At 58.7% G+C, this 22,100-nt stretch overlaps 2 protein-coding genes across 14 annotated transcripts; one reads left to right on the top strand and one right to left on the bottom strand.

Moving 5' to 3' along the window:
- Positions 1-124: 124 nt before the first annotated feature.
- On the top strand, positions 125-7,253 carry HTRA2 (HtrA serine peptidase 2). 3 transcript variants are annotated; one of them, XM_071753017.1, is made up of 8 exons: positions 127-497; positions 1,539-1,743; positions 1,858-2,052; positions 2,296-2,328; positions 2,818-2,926; positions 3,959-4,031; positions 6,528-6,623; positions 6,899-7,253. In XM_071753017.1, the coding sequence occupies exons 1-8, from the start codon at positions 160-162 to the stop codon at positions 7,062-7,064; spliced, it is 1,215 nt and encodes a 404-aa protein (XP_071609118.1). In that variant the 5' UTR covers positions 127-159; the 3' UTR covers positions 7,065-7,253. The 3 variants fall into 3 exon arrangements, with proteins under 3 accessions (XP_071609117.1, XP_071609118.1, XP_071609119.1); XM_071753018.1 differs by having other exon boundaries at positions 128-497; positions 3,962-4,031; XM_071753016.1 differs by having other exon boundaries at positions 125-497; positions 1,539-2,052; positions 3,962-4,031.
- Positions 7,254-8,956: 1,703 nt separating this feature from the next.
- Positions 8,957-22,100, bottom strand: LOXL3 (lysyl oxidase like 3). 11 transcript variants are annotated; one of them, XM_071753007.1, is made up of 17 exons: positions 21,780-22,100; positions 17,213-17,525; positions 16,849-17,012; positions 16,408-16,619; positions 15,775-15,828; positions 14,638-14,697; positions 14,179-14,398; positions 13,682-13,862; positions 13,248-13,402; positions 12,395-12,568; positions 12,101-12,256; positions 11,724-11,886; positions 11,345-11,588; positions 10,714-10,829; positions 10,381-10,517; positions 9,860-9,971; positions 8,957-9,604 (listed from the first exon to the last, which is right to left on the bottom strand). In XM_071753007.1, exons 2-17 carry the CDS (start codon positions 17,511-17,513, stop codon positions 9,531-9,533), a joined length of 2,523 nt encoding a protein of 840 aa, XP_071609108.1. In that variant the 5' UTR covers positions 17,514-17,525; positions 21,780-22,100; the 3' UTR covers positions 8,957-9,530. The 11 variants fall into 11 exon arrangements, with proteins under 11 accessions (XP_071609108.1, XP_071609105.1, XP_071609110.1 ...); XM_071753004.1 differs by having other exon boundaries at positions 21,947-22,049; XM_071753009.1 differs by lacking the exon at positions 12,101-12,256 and having other exon boundaries at positions 21,780-22,028.

Below are 22,100 nucleotides of genomic sequence, written 5' to 3'. Positions count from 1 at the left end.
GGCGGTGAGACTACAACTCCCAGCGTGCCCCCCGGCGGAAGGCAGCTTCCGGAGGCTACCCTCCTCACGGACTACAGCTCCCAGCGTGCCCCACGGTGAGCCATGCCTCAGGGGGTGGGGATGCTGCTCCCAGTCTGCCCCGCGCGGCCCCGCGGCAGCATGGCGGGGCTGGGGTGCTGGGCGCTAGTAACGCTGCGGCTGCGGACGGCACCGGGCGCGGCGCGGTGGTGTCGGGCGCTGTGCGGGGCCTCTGAGGCACCGCCTCCTCCACCTTCTTCCTCCGCGGGGGGGCGGGCGCTGGCGGCGGCGCTGGGCGCCGGAGCGGCGGGGCTGTTGCTGTTGTGGGCCCGGGAGAGCCGCCGACCCGCCCTGCCCACCCTGTCCGCCGCCGTGCCCGCCCCGCCGCCGCCCTCCTCGCCCCGCGCCGCCTTCAACTTCATCGCCGATGTGGTGGAGAAGACGGCGCCCGCGCTGGTCTACGTGGAGATCGTGGGCAGGTACCGGCGGCCTCTCGGTCCTGTTCTGACCCAGTCCTCCCCGCACCCTCAGGGAGGAGTCCCTCGGCCCCCCTCTCCCAGCCCTCGGCCATCCTAGGCTGCCTGGCCGCCGAATGGGTCCCATAAAGGACAGACCCATTCCCTGGCTATCGCCCTTTGCCTCAGGGACGCGCCGCTGCCGCCCGCTCCTCCAGGAGAGCTTCAGCAAAGCTCCCTTCGGGGCGGCGGCCCCAGGCTGCTCCCGCTCTGTCCTTGCAGCAGAACTTTGCCATTGGGCTCCAGAACGTTCTTGCCAGAACGTGACTGCTGCCTGTCAGGGCAGCTCAGGATGGCTCTGCTCTGCAGCTTGTGGTGTCACCTACAGTGTGCTGTCACCCCCAGCATGGTGCTCCATAACTTTCCCCCATGAGCAAAGCTGACTGACCTGCAGTTTTAAAGACCTTTTTTCTCTCCTGGTCTTGCAGGCTGGTGGGACATTTGCCTTTTCCTAGCTATCAGGAGTCCCCCTCTATGTATTTGAGCACTTGAAGGGACATCAGACACTCCCTTGTGTCCCTTTGTGTGGAGTTGTGTCCAGTTGGCTTTGGGGTGAACGATCCCTCCCTTGTTCCTCTGTGTCATGCTGCATCCCTGCAGAGTCTGCCTCTGGGCTCAAGGACTTGGGAGCCCCAAAGACCAGGGCAAAAAGGCACCAGTCCCCTCAGAACCTTGTGTCTGCTGTCTCTGGGTCCCTTGTCTCACTGAACACCAGCAACCTTCCCGCCCTCTCTCTCTTGTCCCAGCAGGGTCAGAACTTTGCCATTGTGCACAGGCTCAGGATTCTTCCTGCTTGTTCCCTGTGTGTTCATGTGGACTATGGAGATGAGAAAGTGAAGGAGTCTCCCTATAGTGCTGTTGCCAGACATCTCCACCATACTTTGCTTTTTTTCAGGCCTCCCCGCTGGGGTCACCCAGTCTGCCTGGTCCTGCATGCCCCCTCCACCCTGAGTCCCCACCATCCCCTCAGGTTGCCTGCCCCCCTGACCTGTGCCCACCTCACAGGCATCCTTTTTCGGGCCGTGATATGCCCATCTCCAATGGCTCGGGTTTTCTGGTATCCCCGGATGGGCTCATCGTGACCAATGCTCATGTGGTGGCCAACCGGCGGCGTGTGCGGGTGAAGCTCGCCAGTGGTGAGCAGTACGACGCTGTGGTGCAGGATGTGGACCAGGTTGCAGACATTGCCACCATCAAGATCAAGCCTAAGGTGAGCTTTGCTATTGTGGAGACACTTCCTGCCCTGCCCCGCCCTCCTCCCCTCCCCTCCCCTTCCTTCCCCTCCTCTCCCATCAGTCCACTTACCAACCTCCTCTCCTCACAGCACCCACTGCCCACCCTGCCCCTGGGGCGCTCCTCCGAGGTGCGGCAGGGAGAGTTCGTGGTGGCCATGGGCAGCCCCTTCGCCCTGCAGAACACTATCACCTCCGGCATCGTCAGCTCTGCCCAGCGGGGCAGCCGAGAGCTGGGCCTGACCGCCTCCGACATGGAGTACATCCAGACCGATGCTGCCATCGACGTAAGGGGAGCTTGGGGCGCACAGCGGGCGGGCACCTCATCCCGGCACCCCTCTCTGGGGAGGGGGGAGTTGGGGAGGGGCTGTGGGGGCTGGACACAGGGTGCTGGGAGACAAAGAGGTGTCTGGGTGCTGTGTTTCTGGGCCTGACCCTGTTCCCTCTTCCCTGTCCTGGTGCTGGGGGTCCTGCTGGGCTGGGATGTGCCTTTCATGACCTGTTGCTGTCACCACTCTCTGCTGCTGCAGTTTGGGAACTCCGGGGGCCCCCTTGTCAACTTGGTGAGTGCTCCTACTTGCACCCTAACTGCCCAGATGTTCTAGTTTGGAACAGGTTTACTTAGAAGACATTTAGCTAAAAGTAAAATTACAAGAAAATTAGTTCTCTCCTGGGCCGAAGCAGGACACTAGAACAGAGATGCTGGTGTCCCTTCAGTCCCTGTCCCATGGGGGAGCACCTGTAGGTGCTGCAGCTGTTGGGAAGGAGGGGCTGCACCAACTCCAGCCTCCTTGTGAGGAGGAGCAGGGAACCAGCCCAGGAGGGAACCCTGTGCTGTTTCAGGGCTTCTGAGCCGATGGGGCTTTGGGTGGCAGTGTCGGGCCCTGCTCAGCTGAGGCTGCATGGCTGGTGCAGGGGGGTGGTTGAGGGCAGGGCTGCATCCCTGGGGTTGGTCTCTGCCCACTCTAGCAGGGCTGGGCTGGCTGGAAGGGGACAGGCATCTCCCTGTGCACCACAGTGCTGGCTGAGCAGTACAGTGCCCTTCCCTGCAGGATGGAGAAGTGATCGGAGTGAACACCATGAAGGTGACATCAGGCATCTCCTTTGCCATCCCCTCGGACAGGCTGCGCAAGTTCCTGCAGAAGGAGGAGCAGCGCAAGAGTGAGTTGGGTGTGCCCCCTGCTCGAGTGGCGGGGGAAGGAGGCCAGGAGGAGGGGGACGAGTGAAGCTGTGGCACAGCTGGGCTCTGGGCCCTTCTGAGAGCAGGGAGAGCAGAGCAGCAGGAAGAGTCTTCGGAAGCAGGAAGATTCTCACATCTGTCACAAAGCCCCTCTGCTGTGGGGGACCTGTGCTGCTGTCCCTGCCTGCATAGGTCTGACAAGCTCCAATTGAGGCTTCAAGCCCAGGTGAAGACTTTTAAATTGTCTAAATGCCTTGCACTTAAGTCCCCATAAGTAGGTAAGGATTTTTTTTCTTTTGTGGTTTTTGTTTTTTGAGTTGGGTTTGGTTTTGTTTTTTTGTTGTTGTTGGTTTTTTTTGGTTTTTTGTTGGGTTTTTTTTTTGGTCCATTTCTGCTTTTCAGTAGGTCTCAGGGTGTGGGAAAATCATGGTGGGTCATTTGTTGGTGTTCAAAAACGGAAAGAATGACCTGGAAACTGAGGGTTACTTGTGTACAGTAATGGAAGCACAAGTGCAGGATTCAGCTGTATCATAAAGCTGTATCAGCAGTTTTGAGTCACCAGTCCTGGAGGGGTTTCAAAGCCATGTAGATGGTGCTGAGGGACATAGGTTAGTGATGGCTATGGCAGTGCTGGGTTACCAGTTGGACTCCATGATCCTAAAGGTCTTATCCAAACAGAATGATCTGATGGTTCTATAAAGGACAGGTAAATAACTCAGTCCTGTAGAACATTGCCTCTTTTTGTTCCTTTGTGTTTAGGATAATTTATTTAATACACATTCTTGATTTCTGGTTCTTATGTTGACACCATGTGGTGATATTCTCAGTCAAAAAGACTGCTCAAACCAGGAAAGTAAAACATGCCTGACCTTCATGTAACCCAGCTGCTTCACGTGGGCAGTGGACTTGCTCCATGTGGTGCCTGCCCTGCAGTGTGTGGATTTGGGACCCAGCCCAGGGCTGGTTTGAGCACAGGTCTCTCCAGATGTGTCATGTGCTGTCCTTCTCTTCAGCAGGCTCGTGGTTTGGCAACGCAGAGACGAAGCGTCGTTACATAGGGGTGATGATGCTGACCCTCACACCCAGGTACATGTCCTATGGTCAGGGACCAGCAGACAGGTCTTGTTGTGGCATGGTGGCTGTGCAGTGGTATCTCCCAAGCTAACTAAGTGCCTGGTTTGGGGAGGGTTGTCTTTATGCCCTCAGCATTCAATTTCAGGTCTCTTTGTACTCATGTGTTTAGACTCTGGGCTCTGTCAGAGGTAAATTAGACACTTGAAAGTTTGTACACTTGTGGCAGAATCTGCAAGTAGATAAAAAGTCCCTGAATGTGCCCTCCAGCATACCAGATGAGCCTGTAATTGTCACTGAAGGGAGCTGGATAAAGAACCCTTGTGACACTGCATGAATGAAAAGCCACCAGAAAAGCTGTGTAATTAACAGACATGTAGCACACCAACTGAAAAGTGTGATGAAACAACTGAGCAAGTTGTGCTTTCCAGGAGGAGTGGTCTACCAGGTGAATTGTGTGATGGTGCATAAACAGCTCTAGAATATGGGACTTTCACAATAAGAAATGTCAAGTTTGCCTGCAGTAATCAGCTGAGGGAGGAGGTAAAACGTGTAGGAGAGCTGATGTGTTGTGGGGCTCCCAGGCCTCGGGAGGATGGCGGGTTGCTGCATCTAGAAAGGAACCATCATGGTGGTGACCGTGCCCTGGGAAGAGGGAAAGGGATGAATCCTTCTGGGCTCCCGTGGCTCCGTGTGTTGTGGTGCACAGGCTGCCAACACCTCTGGGCACCTCAAGCAGTCTCGGGTTTCTCCCTGGAACACAAGCAGAGCATTAGATGCTTTGTGTCACCTGAGACAGGGGTGATGGCATGGCTGGGGACAGTCAGCGTTGCTGGCGTGTCCAGTAGATGGTGCTGGTACTCAGCGGAACCTCCGGCATTTGGGGAGTCCGACTCCCACTCCACGGGACAGGCGTGCAGGTCCAAGCCTGTCGGGCAAGACATGTGAAATGTTTACTCAGGTCCGGCTTCTGCGCAGCCAGCGAGCGGTCTGGCAGCTGGTCCTGGGCAACCATCGGACCACGAGCCTTGTTTGTGGCCAGTTGCTGGGGTCACTTCCCAAGGAGGGATTGCTTGCCTTGGAACTGGGTGATGACATTGTCTGAACATGCTCACTGGGAAAGTCAGAAGCTTCCCCTAGTGCAGGAAGAAAGAGAAGATCCAGATTGGGTACAAGTTCGTCAACAGCCTGGTCCTGTTTCACAGACTGTCTGGCAGGCAGGAGCTTCCCAAGGCTCCAAACCTTTCTCCTGTTTTCTGAAGGGAACAGAGCTGAGCCCATGGCTTTGAGCTCAGCTGCCATGCAGCTTGTAGGTGCCCTCACCATTGCCACAAAAAGCCATGGGAAGAGACAGGGCCCAGCTAGCACAACCCTCGGCAGTCATCTCACAACAGGAAGTAAGAAGGAACAGAAAAAAGGACTTTGGAAACAGCAAAGGAGTGAGACAGTGGTTACTGGGAACAGTTACACATGAAACAGCTGCTGAGGTGTATTCCTGGTCTGGGCTATAACTGGAGGGATGTCTAAAACATGGGTTAGTTCTTCACCCAGTGTGTGACAGAACTTGCTGGTGTTGTGGGGTTCAAAAGAGCAAATAGAAAACTTTGCAGAAGGAAAATCTTGCTGGCTTTGAGGTGCGGTGGTGCAACATTACAGCTCAGGAGCTTCCTGAGACAGGCAACTAGAGGCCATGAGCAGCTGGAGGCCACAAGATTTTCTTAGAAATGGGCATTATTCAGTGTTGGTGAACGAGGCAGAGGTGTAGATCTAGCTCTGTGAACCATGAGATCTAGCTCATGCAGACCATGAGACTGTTGGTTCCATCAGTGATGCTTGGTGAGAGGGCAAAAGGCAACAGGTACAAACTGGAACACGAGGGATGTAGAATGCTGTTTGCTGTCCTCCACTCTGGTAAGAACCAGCTGGAGTGGAGTGACCAGTTCTGGACGCTTTCAGGAGGGGAGAGGAGCAGTTGGAAGGATTCCAAGTAGAAGCAGAATTGGAGCTGAGGAAAGATGGGAGGAACTGGGATTGTTTGGGATTTTCCAGGGACTCCAGGAGGAGGATGCAGGTTCTCTCCAGAGGAGAGGCAGGTTTACCTCTGCTGGACGTGTCTGGCCAGAGACGGACACAGAGTTTGTTCTGTCAGGAGTGAAGTGAAACTGCAGGAAGGGAGGGGTGGAAGGGAGGAAGGAAAGGAGGGGTGGAAGGAAGGGAAGGAATCCGATGGTCTGATCTGCTCAGAATAGCAATGTGTTTCCCCGGTAACTGTGATCCAATTTCCATCTGTCTCCGTTGCTGTTAGGACTTTTGTCTTACAGTTTTTGACAGAAAGATTGTGGTGTTTGGGTGTCCCTCGGGTTTGCAGATGGTCTCTTGTCCTTAATAGTGTGTGAAGACTCAGGAGGTGAGGTTCTGCACTGTGGTCTTCAAGCCTGTGCAGCTGTGGTGGGGTGGGAGTGCTGCTCTGCTTCCCAGCTCCTTACCATGATGCTGGTTTTCACTCTGCAGCATCCTGGCTGAGCTGAAGTTGCGTGACCCCAGCTTCCCTGATGTCTCCTATGGAGTGCTGATCCACAAGGTGATCATTGGCTCTCCAGCCCATCAGTAAGTGCTGCCCTGTGCCTTGGAGGGTGGTGTGGGAGAGCAGGTACATGGGATGGGATGTGCTTAGCTGAGTGCTTTCCTCCTGAGTCTGCAGTCAGTCTGCAGCAGAAACTCCCTGGTGGCCCTTGCCCAGGCTCGGTGTCCTGTTGGCCAAGACACCCAGCTGGCTGGAGGGACACCCGGTGCAGAAGCCCAAGATTCCTGGAATGCCTGGGAAGATGAAGCTGAGCCTCTGCTCCACCTGCTGTGCACTCCCATCACGGTTCTCTCTGCAGGGCAGGGATGAAGGCTGGGGACGTGGTGCTGGAGATCAACGGGCAGCCGTCTCGCCGCGCGGAGGATGTGTACGAGGCAGTTCGGACACAGCAGAGCCTGGCTATGCTGGTGCGGCGTGGCTATGACACATTGCTGGTGAGCGTTGTCCCTGAGGTCACGGAGTAGCAGTGCTGCCATTCTGGGCACGGACTGGCCCAGAGCCGAGGATGCAGGACAGAGACACGTCTGTGCACTGATCCAGAGCTCCTGAGGAACTGACTGGAATGGGCCAGGCAGAGGGGCTGGCCCAGTGCTCGGGAGGACTCAAGATGCAACCATTCCCCTCCATACTCCAATAAAGCTCTTTTCTAGGGATCGCAGTGCCCCGTTGCCTCTTCCCCATGCAGTGGCTGTGGCCAAGGGGATGCTGGGCTGTGTGAGATCCTGCCCTTCCTGTCAGTTCCCACATGAGTCCTTCCATCCAGGGAGGAGCACACCAGCTGTTTCCCCAGGGACCCCCTCAGTGTTAGGAAAGATGCGTCCTGCCACCCGCACAGGATGGGACACAACTTCTCCATCTGTAACTTGTGAGTAGCCCTTGAGCTGTGGCTGGTAGGGCCACCACTGCAGCAGGAACACACAGGGCAGCTCTCGGTGTGCCGGTTGAGCTGGTCTGTGGCAGCTCAGGCTGCCATAGCTGTGCCTACAGGGCCAGAGGGATGTGGTAGATGTCTGCTTTTCCACGTTGCTCCCACAGGGAGCATTGCAGAAGCTCCAAGGTCTGCATCCACAGCTGCACCCATGAAGCAGGTTGTGAAAGGGGTGCCAAGGCTGGGCCCTGAGATGGCCCTGCTGGTCACGAGGCTCAAAGGTGGGAGCAGGGGCTGGTGTCAGGGCTGTGGGTGCCTGGTGGGTGCTGCGTGTCCCTCCCCCAGCCCTGTGTCTGTCCTGCAGCACTGCTCTCCCACGCGTGCAGCCCCTGGGGACCGGCCGGGCCCTCCCTGTGCTCTGCAGCTGGTGGCCTGGAGCCCCTCTGTCCCTTCTGGGAAGGAGCAGCTCCGCCTTTTCCTGGAGGAGCCCCCCGCTCCACTGGGCTCAGCTGTGCTCCACTGGAGGAATGCGGGTGTTGTGCCAAGCCCTGCCCAGGATGGGGCTCCCCAGCTCTTGCTCCTCTCTGTTATTTTTAGGAGATGAAAGAAGCTCAGTTTCTCAGGGTGCTGCCGTGAAGGGCAGCTCCTCCCGCCTCAGAGAACAGGGCTTCTTTCAGCCGGCCTGGCCTCGTCAGAGGAATTTGCTCCCCCAGCAAGGCCCAGTCGGCGGCTCACGGGGGAAATAGCTGAGGCGCCGTCAGCGTGTCTGGCATAGCTATCCCGGGAGCCCTGACCACAGCGATTTCCAGTGCCGGGAGCCAGGGCCTGCCCCCGTTCTGACGCTTCCTGGGTCTGTCCCTGGCAATGTGGAGGTCACTGGTCTGCAGGAACAGGGCTATCCCTGCCGTTGCTTCATGTCATGTCCTCCTCCTCTGGCCTGGGCTCTGCTCCCACCGTGTCAGTCACATCATCCCACCTCTGCTGAGACTCTCATGGGTCAAACCCCTCCAGAGATGATGGGGACTCCAGCCCTGCCCTGGGCAGCCTGGGCCAGGCCCTGACAGCCCTTTCCAAGGAGAAATTGTTCCCCAGCTCCAACCTAAACCTCCCCTGGCACGACTTAAGGCCACTTCTCTTGTCCCATCCCTTGTTCCCTGGGAGCAGAGCCCGACACCCCCACTGGCCCCAACCTCCTCTCAGGGGGTTGCAGAGAGCCAGGTCTCCCCTCAGCCTCCTCTGCTCCAGGATCAACACCCCCAGATCCTTCAGCTGTTCCTGGTCAGACTTGTGCTTCAGACCCTTCTCCAATTCCATTGCCCTTCTCTGGACATGCCCTGGTTCCACAATGTCCTTCTAGTGAGAGGCCTCAAAATTGCTCAATATTGTTTTCAGCTCCCACACTCTGTGCCCAGCCCTGCAGCACGAGCTGTGCTGGACCTCCTGGTCCTGCCAGGCTCCTCATCCCACCCCAGAGAAAAGGCAGCAGCCTTTGGGGAAATAGAACAGACAGCTTTATAGAGAAAATAAAATTTCAACTAAGACATGGGTGTGGGAGCCATGGCCAGGAAGGGGGAAGCAGTGCTGCAATGGTTCTGGGGATAAGGGGTTGGGCTGGGGCCATGCAGAGCTGCAAGTCCCTGCTTGGGCTGGGGGTCCTGGGCTGAGTGTTGAGCCCTCTGAGGGCTGTGGGGATGAGAACAGCTGGGGCAGGATGGCATAGTGGAAGGTGGGGTGCAGCTGGGACAGCAGGGACTGGGAGGCACAGTGAGGGTACAGGACCCCCTGGGCTGTACCTGTGTGCTGCAGCCCAGGGTATGCAGATGCAGAGTCTCTGGCCATTGTTTGGGGTGGCCCCAGGCCAGGAGGTGCAGGTCTGTGGTGATTCCAGCACCAGCTCCCAGGGCCTCAAAGGGCAGCTGGTGACAGTGACAGCCCTGGGCAGTTCCCAGCAGGGCATGGCAGCAGTGCCAGGCATGAGGTCTCCCTGCTGGCCATCCTGGCAGCTTTCTCCCACCTGTGCAGGACAATTGGGGAGATGCCTGTCTCTTCAGGGGCAGGGGCCCTATGAAATCTGGTTGTTGAGCTGCCCTGGGTACTGCTCGAACCGCCTGTTGGCCTCCTCGCTGAGCGCATCACCTGGGCAGGCAGAGAGCAAGAGCTGTCTGCTCTGGCACTGCCCATCCCCTGCCTGCCCCAGGTCCTCCACTCCCACCACAGCTGCCCCCAGGACCTAAGCCCCTACCTCCCCACACCAGCCTGCCCACAGCCCTCTGCAGCCCTTCACTGCCCTCCTCCTGGGCTATGCTGAAAAAGGGGGCCCTTTTCACCCCTGCCAAGATCCCCCAGCCCCAGTGTGCCCTTGCTCCCCAAGCTGTGTCCTGGGGTGGTTACCAATATGGCAGCTGTGCACCCAGATGCGGTGTCCATCATACTTGCAGTTGCATTTCATGGCATTGTTGGTGAAGTCACTCTCTGCCACCTCGAAGTTGGGGTTGATCATGACCTGTGTGGCACAGGAAATGAGCGTGGCAGCCCCCTGCCCCACACCTGGCAGTGCCACAGCCCTGCACCAGGCCATCTGTGTGTTCCTGGCAGAGCTGCTGTCTGTGGGGGGTCCCCAGCACCCCAAACTTGGCAGGACTTTTCTCCAAGCCACAGTGAGATGTGCTGGAGAGCTCCAAGGAGCTGGTGGCTGTCATTGTGCAGGGAGTGGCTCTGTCACTGTGCACCATATGCTAACGAGCAGTGTGGCTCAGAGCAGGAAAACCCAGGCTGAAGAATGAATGCCTGAGCAGTTCCTGCACAAGAGAGCAGGAGACAGAGGGACATGGGGAGCTGGAGGAGCAGGGGCAGAAGATGGAGGAGCAGGTGGGAGGGTTGCAAGATGGGCTGGGGTGACTCAGCTGCAGCACCTGCAGGATGTAGTTGCCTGGCTTGACATCAGTGATGTCGATCCACTGGCAGTCGATGTCATGCCGATACAGGTCCCAGCAGCCCACCGTGATGCCCTGCTCCCCAAAGTTGGCACACTCATACCGCTTAGCCACGTCTGCAGGCAGAAAAGAGTGTGGCTTGTCCCTGTTGCCCCTCTGCACAGCCCTGTGTCACCCCCCAGCCTGGCCCCAGAGTATTCAATGCCTGGGGCCAGGCAGTCCTGTAGCAGTGACTATGGCAGGGATGGTGACACAAAGCCTCATGGTGGGGACACAGACAGGCACAGTGCTGTAAAGCCTCCCGGTGCTCACCTTCCTCACACTCGGTGTCCTCGAGGCAGAAGCTGGCCTTGTGTCCCTCAGCCACCTTGGTGCCATTGGGGGTCAGGATGTCATAGTGGGTAAAGATGTCCATGCTGTGGTAGTGCCTGCAGGAGGGAGCCCACAGTGCCCCAGCTGCACCAGTGCCTTTCTTGCACTGGGAGTTTGGGGGCACTTGGAGATGAAGCGGAGTTGCATGGAATAGAGCAGAGGTTTCCCTGCCCTGCAGCAGATCCCCCACCCTCTGCTTGGCCCCTCAGTCAGGGAAGGTCCCCTCAGCCCCTGCTCTGAGGCTGCAGTGCTGCAAGGTCAGGCTGAGCCCTGTCCTGCCCCAGGAGGGGACACAGCTGTCCCCAGCTGGATGGCCCTGGCTAGTGTCAGCTTCATAGCTTGCAGCCCTATCCCTGCCCATCCAGACCCAGCACTGCTCATCCAGGGACATCCCTGAGCCAAAGCAGGCAAAACTGGACACTGGCAGAAGGTGTCTTGCCCAGCATCATCCTCACCCAGTGCCACCATTGCCTTGTGTCATCCTCATCCAGCCCACCTCAGCAGCACGATTGCCTTCTCCTCACCCTGACCGCTATCCAAGGCTGTTCCCCTCCCTGTGCCACACACTCACCGGTGGCACTCGTGCCAGACCCAGGAGTGCCGTCCAGCCTTGGGGCGGAAGTCAGCGCGGCCATTGTTGTGGATCTGTGAGGAGAAGCGGAGCAGGCGACGATGGCCATAGGGCCAGTTGGCCAGGCGGGCTGAGCTGGAGAGGCAGTTCTCCTCGGCTGCACAGTAGAGCATGTGCAGCGGCCGGTCCTCGATGTATGCCGTCTCCTGCACCAGCGGGGCGTGCAGCAGCAGGTCAGACGCAGCTGGGGAGCAGGCGGCTGTTCAGGGACAGGCTGACTCTGCAGCTCTGTCACCTGAAAACCCCATTGACCTCAGCCCCTTTATCTGCAGCCCCTGGCCCCATAGCACCACTGCCCACAGACCCCACTGCCGCTCACTCTCAGAGCAGATGACACCGGCGGCGAAGCGTGTGTCCATTTTCCTGCAGTTCAGGTTGGTGCCATGGTGCTGGCAGTGGCTCAGGGACATCTCATGGCCAGCACACTTCACCCCACTCAGCACCATCTCTGTCACATTGCTGGCGTCCCAGTACCATGTCTCCTGGGGAGGGGGTGAGACAGGCTGGGGGGCCAGGCTGGCTGCTCTGGGTGCCCCAGCTCGCATGCATCCAGCACCCAGCCCTGGACACGTTCTCAGGGTCCATCCCACAGCACAGAACATGTGCCTTTGCCCCGTATGGCCCCACAACCATCAGGGAAGCCCCGGTCCCTGTGATCACCACGGTGTCACCGGGGTCCCCCCTGCCAGCACCTACCATCACTGCATGCTGGGAGTAGCCCAGGCCAAGCTGGCGACAGGCCACCATTGCCTCCTTGGTGGTCCAGCCATCGCTGCATACCGTGCCCCACTTACTGCCCCGCTTCACCTCCACGCGCCCCTCGGATGCTGTCCTCCCGCCTACCAGGCGGATCTGCAGGGAAGCCCTGGGGCTGTCAGCAGGCACCCATGCCATGCTGCCTCCCACCCTGTCCCCATCCTTTATCCCTGTCCCCGCAGAGCAGTACTGGTGGTGGCTCGCTGCACTGGACAAGCTGGTTCTGGCACCTACTTGTAAGCCGTGGTTAGCGAATCCCAGACCCAGCTGGCGACAGGCCACCATTGCCTCCAGCGTACCCCAGCCTTCGCCGCAGACCAGACCCCAGCGGGGCTGGTCCCTGTCACCAGTCCCCACCGCCACCTCGACCCGCCCCTCGAAGCGGCTCCGGCCCCCGCTCAGCCGAATCTGCGGAGAGAGGCAGTGGCAGAGCTGAACAAAGCCAGGCACAGCTTTCAGCAAGCAATTCACCAAAGATGGCAGGTTTGAGTCCAAGAAATTGCTTGTGAGTTTGGGAACGGTCTCACCAAACCAGAGAAAGTAGTTCATTTTGAAATGGCATTCTCATTTCAGAAAAGAAAGTTATGAGAGAGCTAAGAATTGTTAAAAAGCCCAAAGTGGGTGAAATTACAGGCCAGGGCAAACAGGAACATGTGGCTCCACTTGCCCATTTCATCATCAGTTTTAAAAAAAAAAAAAATCTCTTTTGGTTGGCCAAAGTGATTTTTTTTTTTTTCATGGTGTTTCAGCTGGGGAGCCGGCATGGGCCAGCAGCAGGGACAGCAACGGGGACCAGCTGCTCCACACCTACCCACACAATGGGGTCCCACAGGGCACCCAGGGCCCCCACATCCTCTCTTTCACATCCTTCCTCACAGGGGCACCTCGACACTCCCACCAAATCCCCAAGCCTCTCAGGGCAGCCCTTCTTTCAGACCAGGGGAAAATGTATCAGGTGCGATGGGGTGCAGAGGAGAGATGATGGGCCGACCCTACAGTAAGTCCCACGCCCACCCCAGCACCCCAGTGCTGAAGCCCCCCAGGCACCGTGTCGCTGTGGACACCAGCATTCCCCTGTGGTGCGCACCAGGTTCTCATAACCCATGTAGGGGATGTTGCAGCGGACAGCTGCATCCTCTGTGTGCTTGCAGTCCTCCTGTGTGATGTTCCTGAAGGGGCAGCTCCAGAGGGACTTCTCAGTGCCCAGGCACTGCACCTCGTTCAAGTGGACAGGCCCCATCCCTGGGAGGGGACAGTGTAGCTCAGGGCTTGGTGACACAGGGACAACCATGGCCATCCTGCCCTCACTCCTGGGAGTGCATGTAGGTGGCCCGGAGCACTCCTGGCCCTCATGGCTACTGCTTGGGCTAAGTAGCCATGGTCCCTGAAGGATGCTCAGGACAAGCCAGGGGACAAGCCCAGCCATGGCTCGCCCAGCCCAGCAGAGCCTTGCACCTGGACAAGTGCCTCATCTGCACACCCAGGAGGGCGATTCCATCCCCTACCCCCCAGCACCCTCACCTTGGCCCATGCGTGCCCCAGTGAGGGCCTCCTTGGCGCTGCCAAAGCCCAGCTCGCGGCACACCACGCTGGCCGACAGCAGGTTCCAGCGGTCATCGCAGATCGTGCCCCACTCATTGCTCTTGAGCACCTCGACGCGGCCCTCACCCACCTTTGCGCCGCCCTTCAGCCGGATCCGTGGCTGGGGGGGGCAGGTCAGGGGATGGGGTGGGAGAGCATGGTGTGGGACAGAATGGTGTGGGTCACCACAGCGTGGGACAGCACGGTGTGGGGCAGCATTGGCATGGGGCTGATGGCATGGCACAGCTTGGTGCAGCACAGCACAGCTTCGCACTGTGGCACAACACAGAGACTGCTAGCCACAACTCCTGGGATGTGCAAGGACAGGACACCATCCCCTCCCACTCCATGAACCGGCAACCCCCAGCCCAGAGGATAGACCCTGTAGGGCCAGCTGTGGGCCACCACAGCACCCAACCCCCTCCAGCGGGGCTCACCTGGCCCTGCTGCTGCTGGCGCTGCTTCTTCTTGGGGCCATTGCTGGCAGCAAAGAGGGGCCCAGGCACGCAGCTGACTACGGCAGGCATGCCAGCCCCACAGGCAGCTGAGGTGTTGCTCCGGTAGAACTCAAAGGTGCACATGGAGATGTGAACCTCTGTCCCAGTGCAGGACACGGAATGCAGGCGGTAGTTGAGCTGCTGCCGCTCCGTGAAGAGCCTGCAAGGAGAGAGGGGCTCTGAGACATGACTGGTGTGTCCAGCCAACAGTGGAGGTGTCACTGGCCCCCTTGCCTGTGGCTGTGCTTGCTGTCCATGCCCCTCACCCTGTCCCCTGAGGGGGACAGGCCTGCCCCTCAATGGCTCCTGCCCCACTCCTTGGCAGCATGGGGACACACAGGGCTCTAGTGGCACCAAGCCAGGCTCCTGGCACTCAGGCTCTCCACTGGAGCCATTTACCTCTTCTTGGACCCTATGTCCTCCCTGCGTTTTTGTTTAGGCTGAGGACTGGAGGCCAGCCTGGAAAATAGAAAACAACCATCAAGGAGCCCTGTCACCTCTGACAGCTGCAGTGACACAGGGAGCACAGCCTGCCCTGGCTGGCACTGCAGACTCAACTGGGCACATGGGCCCCTGGGGAGACTCATGCATGCCTCCATTGTGTCACATGTGGGTGCAATGGCATCATCTGCTGACAGCAATGTGACACAGCTGCCCTCCACAGCCATGATGCAGTTTCCTGCCCACATCACACCAGAAAACTGCAGGATGCAGCAACATCCCATGCTGCCTTGTTACACAGCAACGATTGTGGGGAAGGTGGGTGGGACTAGGGCAAGGCTGTGTGCTGGGGGCAGGGCAATGTCTCAGTGGGGCAGTGGACTCAGGCCATGACACAGCCCAGAGGATGGCTGGATGCCATCCAGACAGTCTGGATGCTGACTGCCCCTCAGGAGCTGCAGACAGGCAGCAAGAACAAGTAGCAGAGGGTGAAAGAAATCCCAAGCAGATGCAGCACTGAGGACAAGACCTGCCACACTGTGCCCATCACTCTGGTCCCCAGCACTGCCATACCAACAGCACCCTGAGTAAGTGCTCCCCTGACCACTTCAGCCCACCCTGCCAGCCCCCCAAAAGGGAATGGAGGGGTGCACAGCCCTTCCAGCTTCCCCATTGCTGCTTTCTGCGCAAAGCAGCACATTGCCACAGCCTTCCTCTCCATCCTCCAGGAGAGATAGCTCTGCTCCAGGACCTCCTGGGGCTGTGGCACAGGACACCACAGTCCTCTCTGTGCCTCTCAGGGGATCCTGACCCTTGTGCCAGGACTCCTGCCTGGTGCATAGGACGGGTGCATGCACAACTGGGGCACAGCTGGCCTGGGAGAGAAATTGTCTCTCGTGAGTGATGGGGGACCCCAGCATGCACAGCAGTTCTAACTGGGGTGGGTTTTTTCTGCCTGCCCAGCACAGCCCCAGCCCTTGGTCTGCTCCATCTGGATCCATGTGCACCAGGATCTGTTCCAACGGCAGAGACCAGTGGTGCTGGACAGCCTGGCTCTGCCAAGGGCTCAGCAGATGGGGCACCCCAGCCCCTTACCTGCTACTGGGCCTCAGGCTCTGGCCTTTCATTCTGGCTGTATGCCTCAACCGCCTGTGGGAGCAACACGGTGCTGCCCAGTGAGGGACACATCCAGCACCAGGCACTACCCAGGCACCACACTGCGCAGTGTATCCGTGCCCACACCCCTGGACCCCTAACTTGGGCCACGTTGGAGCATCCCTGCGTGGCTCGGCCACAGACACCCCCTTGGCGCAGGGACCCCACACTCGGAGGATGCAATGTTGCGGTGCAAAACTGCCAGGGAGCAAAAGCTGCCACCTTAGGGCATCCTCTGCAGTAGTGCATGGAACAGGCGGGGGGACACAGCCCCCCAGCCACACCATGCCCCCTGATTTGGTTAGTGAGTGCCCACAGGACCAGCTGGGGCTAAGACTGGCAAGCAGCAGGTATGGGAAGGAGGCTGGGGAATCACAGAATTATTGAGGCTGGAAAAGACCTCTCAGATCATCAAGTCCAGCCTATGACCTAAATGCCCAACAGCATGGCCCTCTCTGTGGCCTCAGCACTGCCCCGTGTCCCTGGCACTGTCCCCAGCTCTGCCCCAGGTCCATGCTCCCAGCTCTGCTTTGACATCCCAACCATATGGGCTCCCTGAATGGCCTCACTCACTTGTAGAAGTTCCTGTTGACCTTCTTCTCAGCAGGGAAGCCCATCATGCCACAGATGACACGGCTGTTCTGGCTGTTCCAGCCCTCGTCACAGATCTGTGCCCAGCCATCCTTGTAGCGCACCTCCACGATGCCCTCAGTCACTGGCAGCTGCCTCCGGGCCCCAGACACCACCGGCCGCAGTCGGACCTCCTCTACATGGCTCTGCTCAGTCTGCAGGGCACAAGGCAGCCCTGGCTTGCCCCACACCCTGCTGTCCCTACCAGCCCTTTCCGGGGATGCCCTGAGGACACAGGCACCTGCAGGGGATGGGGTCTTCAGTCCCAGGTGGGGAACAGGGATGGCCAGGTCCCATGACCCTGCAGGCAACATCTGGTGGCCCTGCCCATGTCAGGGCTCCTGGAAGCTGTCTCTGTGGTATCCCAGACAACAGCTTCCTTACCTCAATGACATTGGAGTCCTTGAAGCCTGGGATGCGCTCATCCTTGCAGATGACACCCGCATCCTCCTCATGGCTGCAGTCGCTGTTCCCCCAGCCCCGGTGTTTGCAGTCCCCAATGCTTTTCTCGCCTCCAGCACAATTCACATTGTCCAGCCAGATCCTCCCTGCCAGGAACCAGAGACAGAGGTGAGGGGGCCAAAACCACACAGAATACTGGGGAGCGGGGAAGGTGCCCGGGGACCAGGGCCAGGTGCACAGATCTGCCTCCCCTGCTGTGTACATGCAAACCTGCTGTGGCAAACACACCACAACCCAACCCCAGCCCATGCCAGGTGGGGGGCTGTGCCCACCACCCCTCTCTTACCAATGCCTTTGCCGTACTTGGCGCTGTGGGCCCAGCCAGTGGCAGCCACGAAGCCGAGATGCCGGCACAGCACATGCGCGTTGGCCAGCATGAAGTCATCATCGCAGATGGTGCCCCACTCATCATTGTAGAAGACCTCCACACGGCCCTCGTTGTGCTTACGCGGGTAGCCAGCCAGGCGAAACTTCAGCTGGGGTCTGGGGCTGTGCATAGGACCTGGGAGGGTAGGCTGGGAGCTGCCCACACACAGCCACAGGCTGCTCAGCAGCACCTGCCATGTCCACATGCCACAGCTTCCCATGGCAGCTTGGCTCTGCAAAGGCAGAAAGGGTCAGGGTATGTGGGATGGATGACCTGTGCCAAAACACCAGTTCCTTCTGCCCAGCTAGTTCACCGAGCTGCTGAACCCCCCCTTCACAGCCAGCTCCGCTCTGCACCAGCCTGTCTGTGTATCCAGTCCCCCAGCCACACTCATGACCCATCAGGTGCCCCTCAGCCCTGCACCCCGGGGCTGCCCTGGCACCTCACACCACTCTGCCACAGCCCCTGCACTGGTGGGCAGGAGGGCAGCCTGGCCCAGGGGGTGTGTGTCCCCCAGCTGAGTGGCCAGAGCAGGGGGTCACTGCCAGGGCTGAGGGGGCTGGAGCAGGGCTGGGGCAGAGGCTGCTGGAGCTGAAGGGTTGGCAGCCCAGACAGGCAGCTGGAGCCTTCACATTCTTCTGTGCTGTTTTTCTCCAGCCCTTCAAAAACATCCATGGCTCCCTGAATATCTGAGGGAGATGTGGTATTCCTGCACCAGCCCTGTCTGCAAAGAATGGTGAAAACACTTCTCTGCGAACCCTTCCTTGACCTATTTCCACTTATCCAATTAGGGACCACTTTAACCTTGCAGGTGCCATGGTAGCCCAGGAATGGCACCAGTGTCAGCCCCACTCCAGATGACCTGACAGCACAGCCCCATGGCACCCTCCAGCCAGCCCCTTCCAGGCTGGGAAAGCACACCCCCAAACTGGGCTTTCCGCACCTCAGCTGCCTGCTTTGGCTCTGCAAGAACAAAACAAAACCCAGCAGGAAGCGTATTTGTGGGCAGGCAGCAGGGAAGAGCTTTGCTGAACCTTTTAATCAGCCTCTTACAGCAGGAAAAAGAGGAGGGCAGGCAGAAACAGGCACCCAGCCCTCCTAGTAGCTTGGAGAAAAGGGTCTCTGGGCTCACCAGGTGTGGGCAGGGCAGGAATGTTCCCTCCACATCTCTGCTCTGTCTGGAAAGCCCCGAAGGGATGAGTTTACCATAGCAGAGCAATAATAGAACACTTATTCTGCTCATCAGTCAGGCATTCACCCAGCCCAAATGAAGCATTATAAAAGTCTGGGCCCTCATGGTGCTAATTGTAACACACCTCAGGAGTCTGTGAAAGCTGCAAGCACAGAAGGACTAAAGCTCCACCAGTGCTTACACTCAATGAGCAAAATCATCTCTGCTGAGGGGGACTGGAGGCAGGCTCCAGGCTGTTCTGCAACGGGGTTAGTGCAACAGTAAAGGACAGCAGCAAAATTAATGCCAATCTCCACAGGTCTGCAGAAATAGCCCATGTTGGAAAGCTGATGTGACCTTTTATGAGATCATAGGTTTGGTTAATTGGAGTAACTGTGTTGATATAACAGCCTGTGACTGGAAGGCATTCAGTTCATCTTGCACCACCTTTTAATGAATAATTAGCATTCAGCAAAATCAATGTGCCTACTACTAAGTGGATTAAAACTGGTCACCTGCTGGAACTAAAATATGGTTACAATGGGGAAGTCACTATTCAGTGGGCTTTCTGGTGTAGATCACATGTTTTTCAAAGCAACCCTGTGTTTGGAGGAGGAAAACAGTCCCCTCGTCTTACCATCTGCAGACAGGAACAGAGCAGGGAGTGTGCATAACTGTGATGGGGACAGACCCAGACAGATAGGATGGCACCATGCAGCCTATACCCTTGACCACAAGGAAAATCTAAACCTGTGCATTTAGGAACAAAGCATGTAGGACCAGAGACCAGAACAAGGCACCTGATAAAGTGGAGGAGGAATCTGCAGAATTCACACACATGCTCTGGAGAGTGCAAAAGGCAGAGGTGCACAGGGGCAGGAGGACAGAGGCCCATGGCCAGACAGCACTTGTGGGAGTGGGGAGGAGGCCAGGAATTGCCTGGGACAGGGACAGGTGTCCAGGAATGTCCTCTGGCTGCTACTGCCACACAACTAGGACAGAAGCTGGGTACAGCCATGCCCAGGCTCACCTGCCTCAGTGTCCCAGTGTCCTGCTGCCAGCTGCCTGGTCCATCCAGGCAGCCTTCTCTTGGACTGGGGCTCCTGACACAGCCACCAGCCTGTGCTGTGCTGAACATACCTCACCCAGCGCAAGTGGGCTCAGAGGCAGAGCAGCTCTCACACTGCAAGTGAAAAGGGTTCGAGAGGACAGGCTGGCCCCAAGCGAATGCTGGGCGTGGGAGCTGGAGAGCAGCCCAGATCCTCACCACTGCCCAGGAAACCTCAGGAATGTCCCAGCTGGGTGCATGCAGGGCCCCGAGACACCTCCCAGCCCATGGCACAGCTGGCACTGGCAGCAGGGCTGGGACCTCCAGGGTTCCCATATGCAGTGCTGGAGGGATGAGCAGTGCCAAGGGGGGGTGCCCAGAGCCTGGGTGGGGGCTGCTGGTTCCCAAGAACTGCTTGAACATGAAGTGACATTCTGCGTTCACTGCGCACATAGGGGGACATCAGTCTGCCCCAGCTAAATCTTGGTGAACAGCAAACAGACCTGGGGAAGAGGAAGCTCATGATGAACACACTGGAGTGGTTTGATCAGCATGCATTAGGGCAGCCAGGCACAGGGAATCCTTGTCTCATGGGGACAACATGCCAGACCACAGCAGCGTGGAAGGGCCACGCCACGGAAGGCCCCATGGGAATATGCTTTCTCAGCAGCGGCCTTGGACACACATGTGGGGACACAAAGCAGCCCAGGCACTGACAACTGGAAAGATTCAGAGAGCAGCACAATCAACCGAAGAACTAGGAAAGACGCCAGCACAAGAAGGAAGAAGCTCCCTCTGTTTATCCTTCCTTGGGAAGGTTAAAGGGGTGACATGGTCACACTACTGAGGCCCACACCAGGACATCCCTGAGAGCATGGGTCATGTCCCTGCACTGGGGCAGAAGAAGGTCTGGTGGGTCCCACGGCTTCAGGCACCAGGCTCCATCCCTCCCCTTCTCCCCAGTGGTGCAGCACACACAGCCCAGTGCTGGCCCTTTCGCAATCCTGACTTCCTGGATGGACCTGCTTTTCTCTTCCTGCTTCCCAGCAGCACTGGGGGGCTGGCAGTGTGTGCATGAGCTGAGGGCCAAACAGCCCCATCCCGCTTGGGTGGGGACAAGCTGGCCCCCTGCCTGCAGACATCCCACAAGATGGGAGCTCTGGAGTGAGCACAGCCAAGGTCTGGAGGGCAGCAGGGGTCTGCAGCTGGACTGGTCCCAAAAGCATTGGGGAGCAGCACAGCAGCACTGGCCACCCTGGCAGGCTTGGTGACACCTCCCACCACCACCTGTCTGGGAGCTCACAGTCCCCCACCACCCAGAAGGCAGGGTGCCTGTGCACACCAGCCAACCGAGTGCCTCCATCCCCGGCAGTGACAAGGACACTGATGGGGACGATATGCCCAGCTCTAGAGGCTGTCCAGGGCATCAGCTAGGGCAGAGAACTGAGTGCACACTGGGGCCATGCTTCCTTTCCTTTGCTGACTCTGGGTCCAACCCCACTGGGCTGCTTGATGTCCCCTTGTCCTGCTGTCACCCTCTAAGCCAGAGCAGGTCACAGTCCAGATCTTTGCAGTTCTGCCACCACCAAGTATCTCCAGGACACAGCAGGACCCTCACCTCTGCCAGGGGTTTATCTGTCTGGAGCACAGTGACAGCCTACCTGGAGCTACTGAGACATGGGTGACCTGCTCATCTGACTGCATGTTCCTCTGAAGTGCGCTTGAAAGATGCAGGGTGAGCAGCAATGAGAGAACGCCTCCCTATCACTTCATCCATCCTCTCTTCCAAGCGAGCTACAGCACATTCCATTTTCATGGAAATCCTGAGTGTCCACTGGCCTTTGCAAACCACAGCTTGGCAAACAAGCTTCCTGAAGCCCACACACAGAACGCTTGGGGATGCAGTGTGGCCACACAGCCCCGATGTGGCACCCCACAAACCCGGTGGGTCTGCTGGGCACCCATAGAGCACGTGGGAAATGCACACTGCCCATGCTGCCTGCGCTGCCTACACCCTCTCACCCTGCCACACGGACACGCGTGGCACAGCTTTCGGCAAACACCAGGTGCCCTCCTGACAACCAGGGAAAGGCACAGCCCGCGCTGCCAGCACCCCACACGCTGTGACACCCAGGGGTCTGGGGCAGTGACACTTCCCGGGCCGCATGCTCACACAGCCCGTTCCTGCTCCGGTGGCTGCTCAACCACCACACACCGGCCCCCCGCACCTGGACACCTCCGGCCGAGGCACCCCCAGGCACCCTCACCTCCAACCCCAGCAAGGCGGCAGATCCTGCCCTTGTCCCGACACGGCCAGGCAGGCTCCGCGGGTGCCGGGCACGGCTCAGCGCATCCAGCCCCGCAGCGCCCGGGACGAGGCCGGGCCAGTGCCGATCTGGTCCGAGTCGCGCTCCCCGACGGCGCCGGGCTGTACCTGTGGTCCCCGCGGGATGCGAGACTCCCGAGTCCAGCCGAGTGCTAGGGACTGGACCGAGCCGTTCCGAGCCGAGCCGAGCCGAGCCGAGCCGAGCCGAGCCGAGCCGAGCCGTACAGGGCTGCACCGCCCCTCTCCACCCCGGCCCGCCCCG

The sequence above is a fragment of the Heliangelus exortis genome, chromosome 10 (genome assembly GCF_036169615.1).
Source record: "Heliangelus exortis chromosome 10, bHelExo1.hap1, whole genome shotgun sequence".
In the NCBI taxonomy this organism is placed as follows: Eukaryota; Metazoa; Chordata; class Aves; order Apodiformes; family Trochilidae; genus Heliangelus; species Heliangelus exortis.
This window is presented reverse-complemented; position numbering and strand designations above follow the sequence as displayed.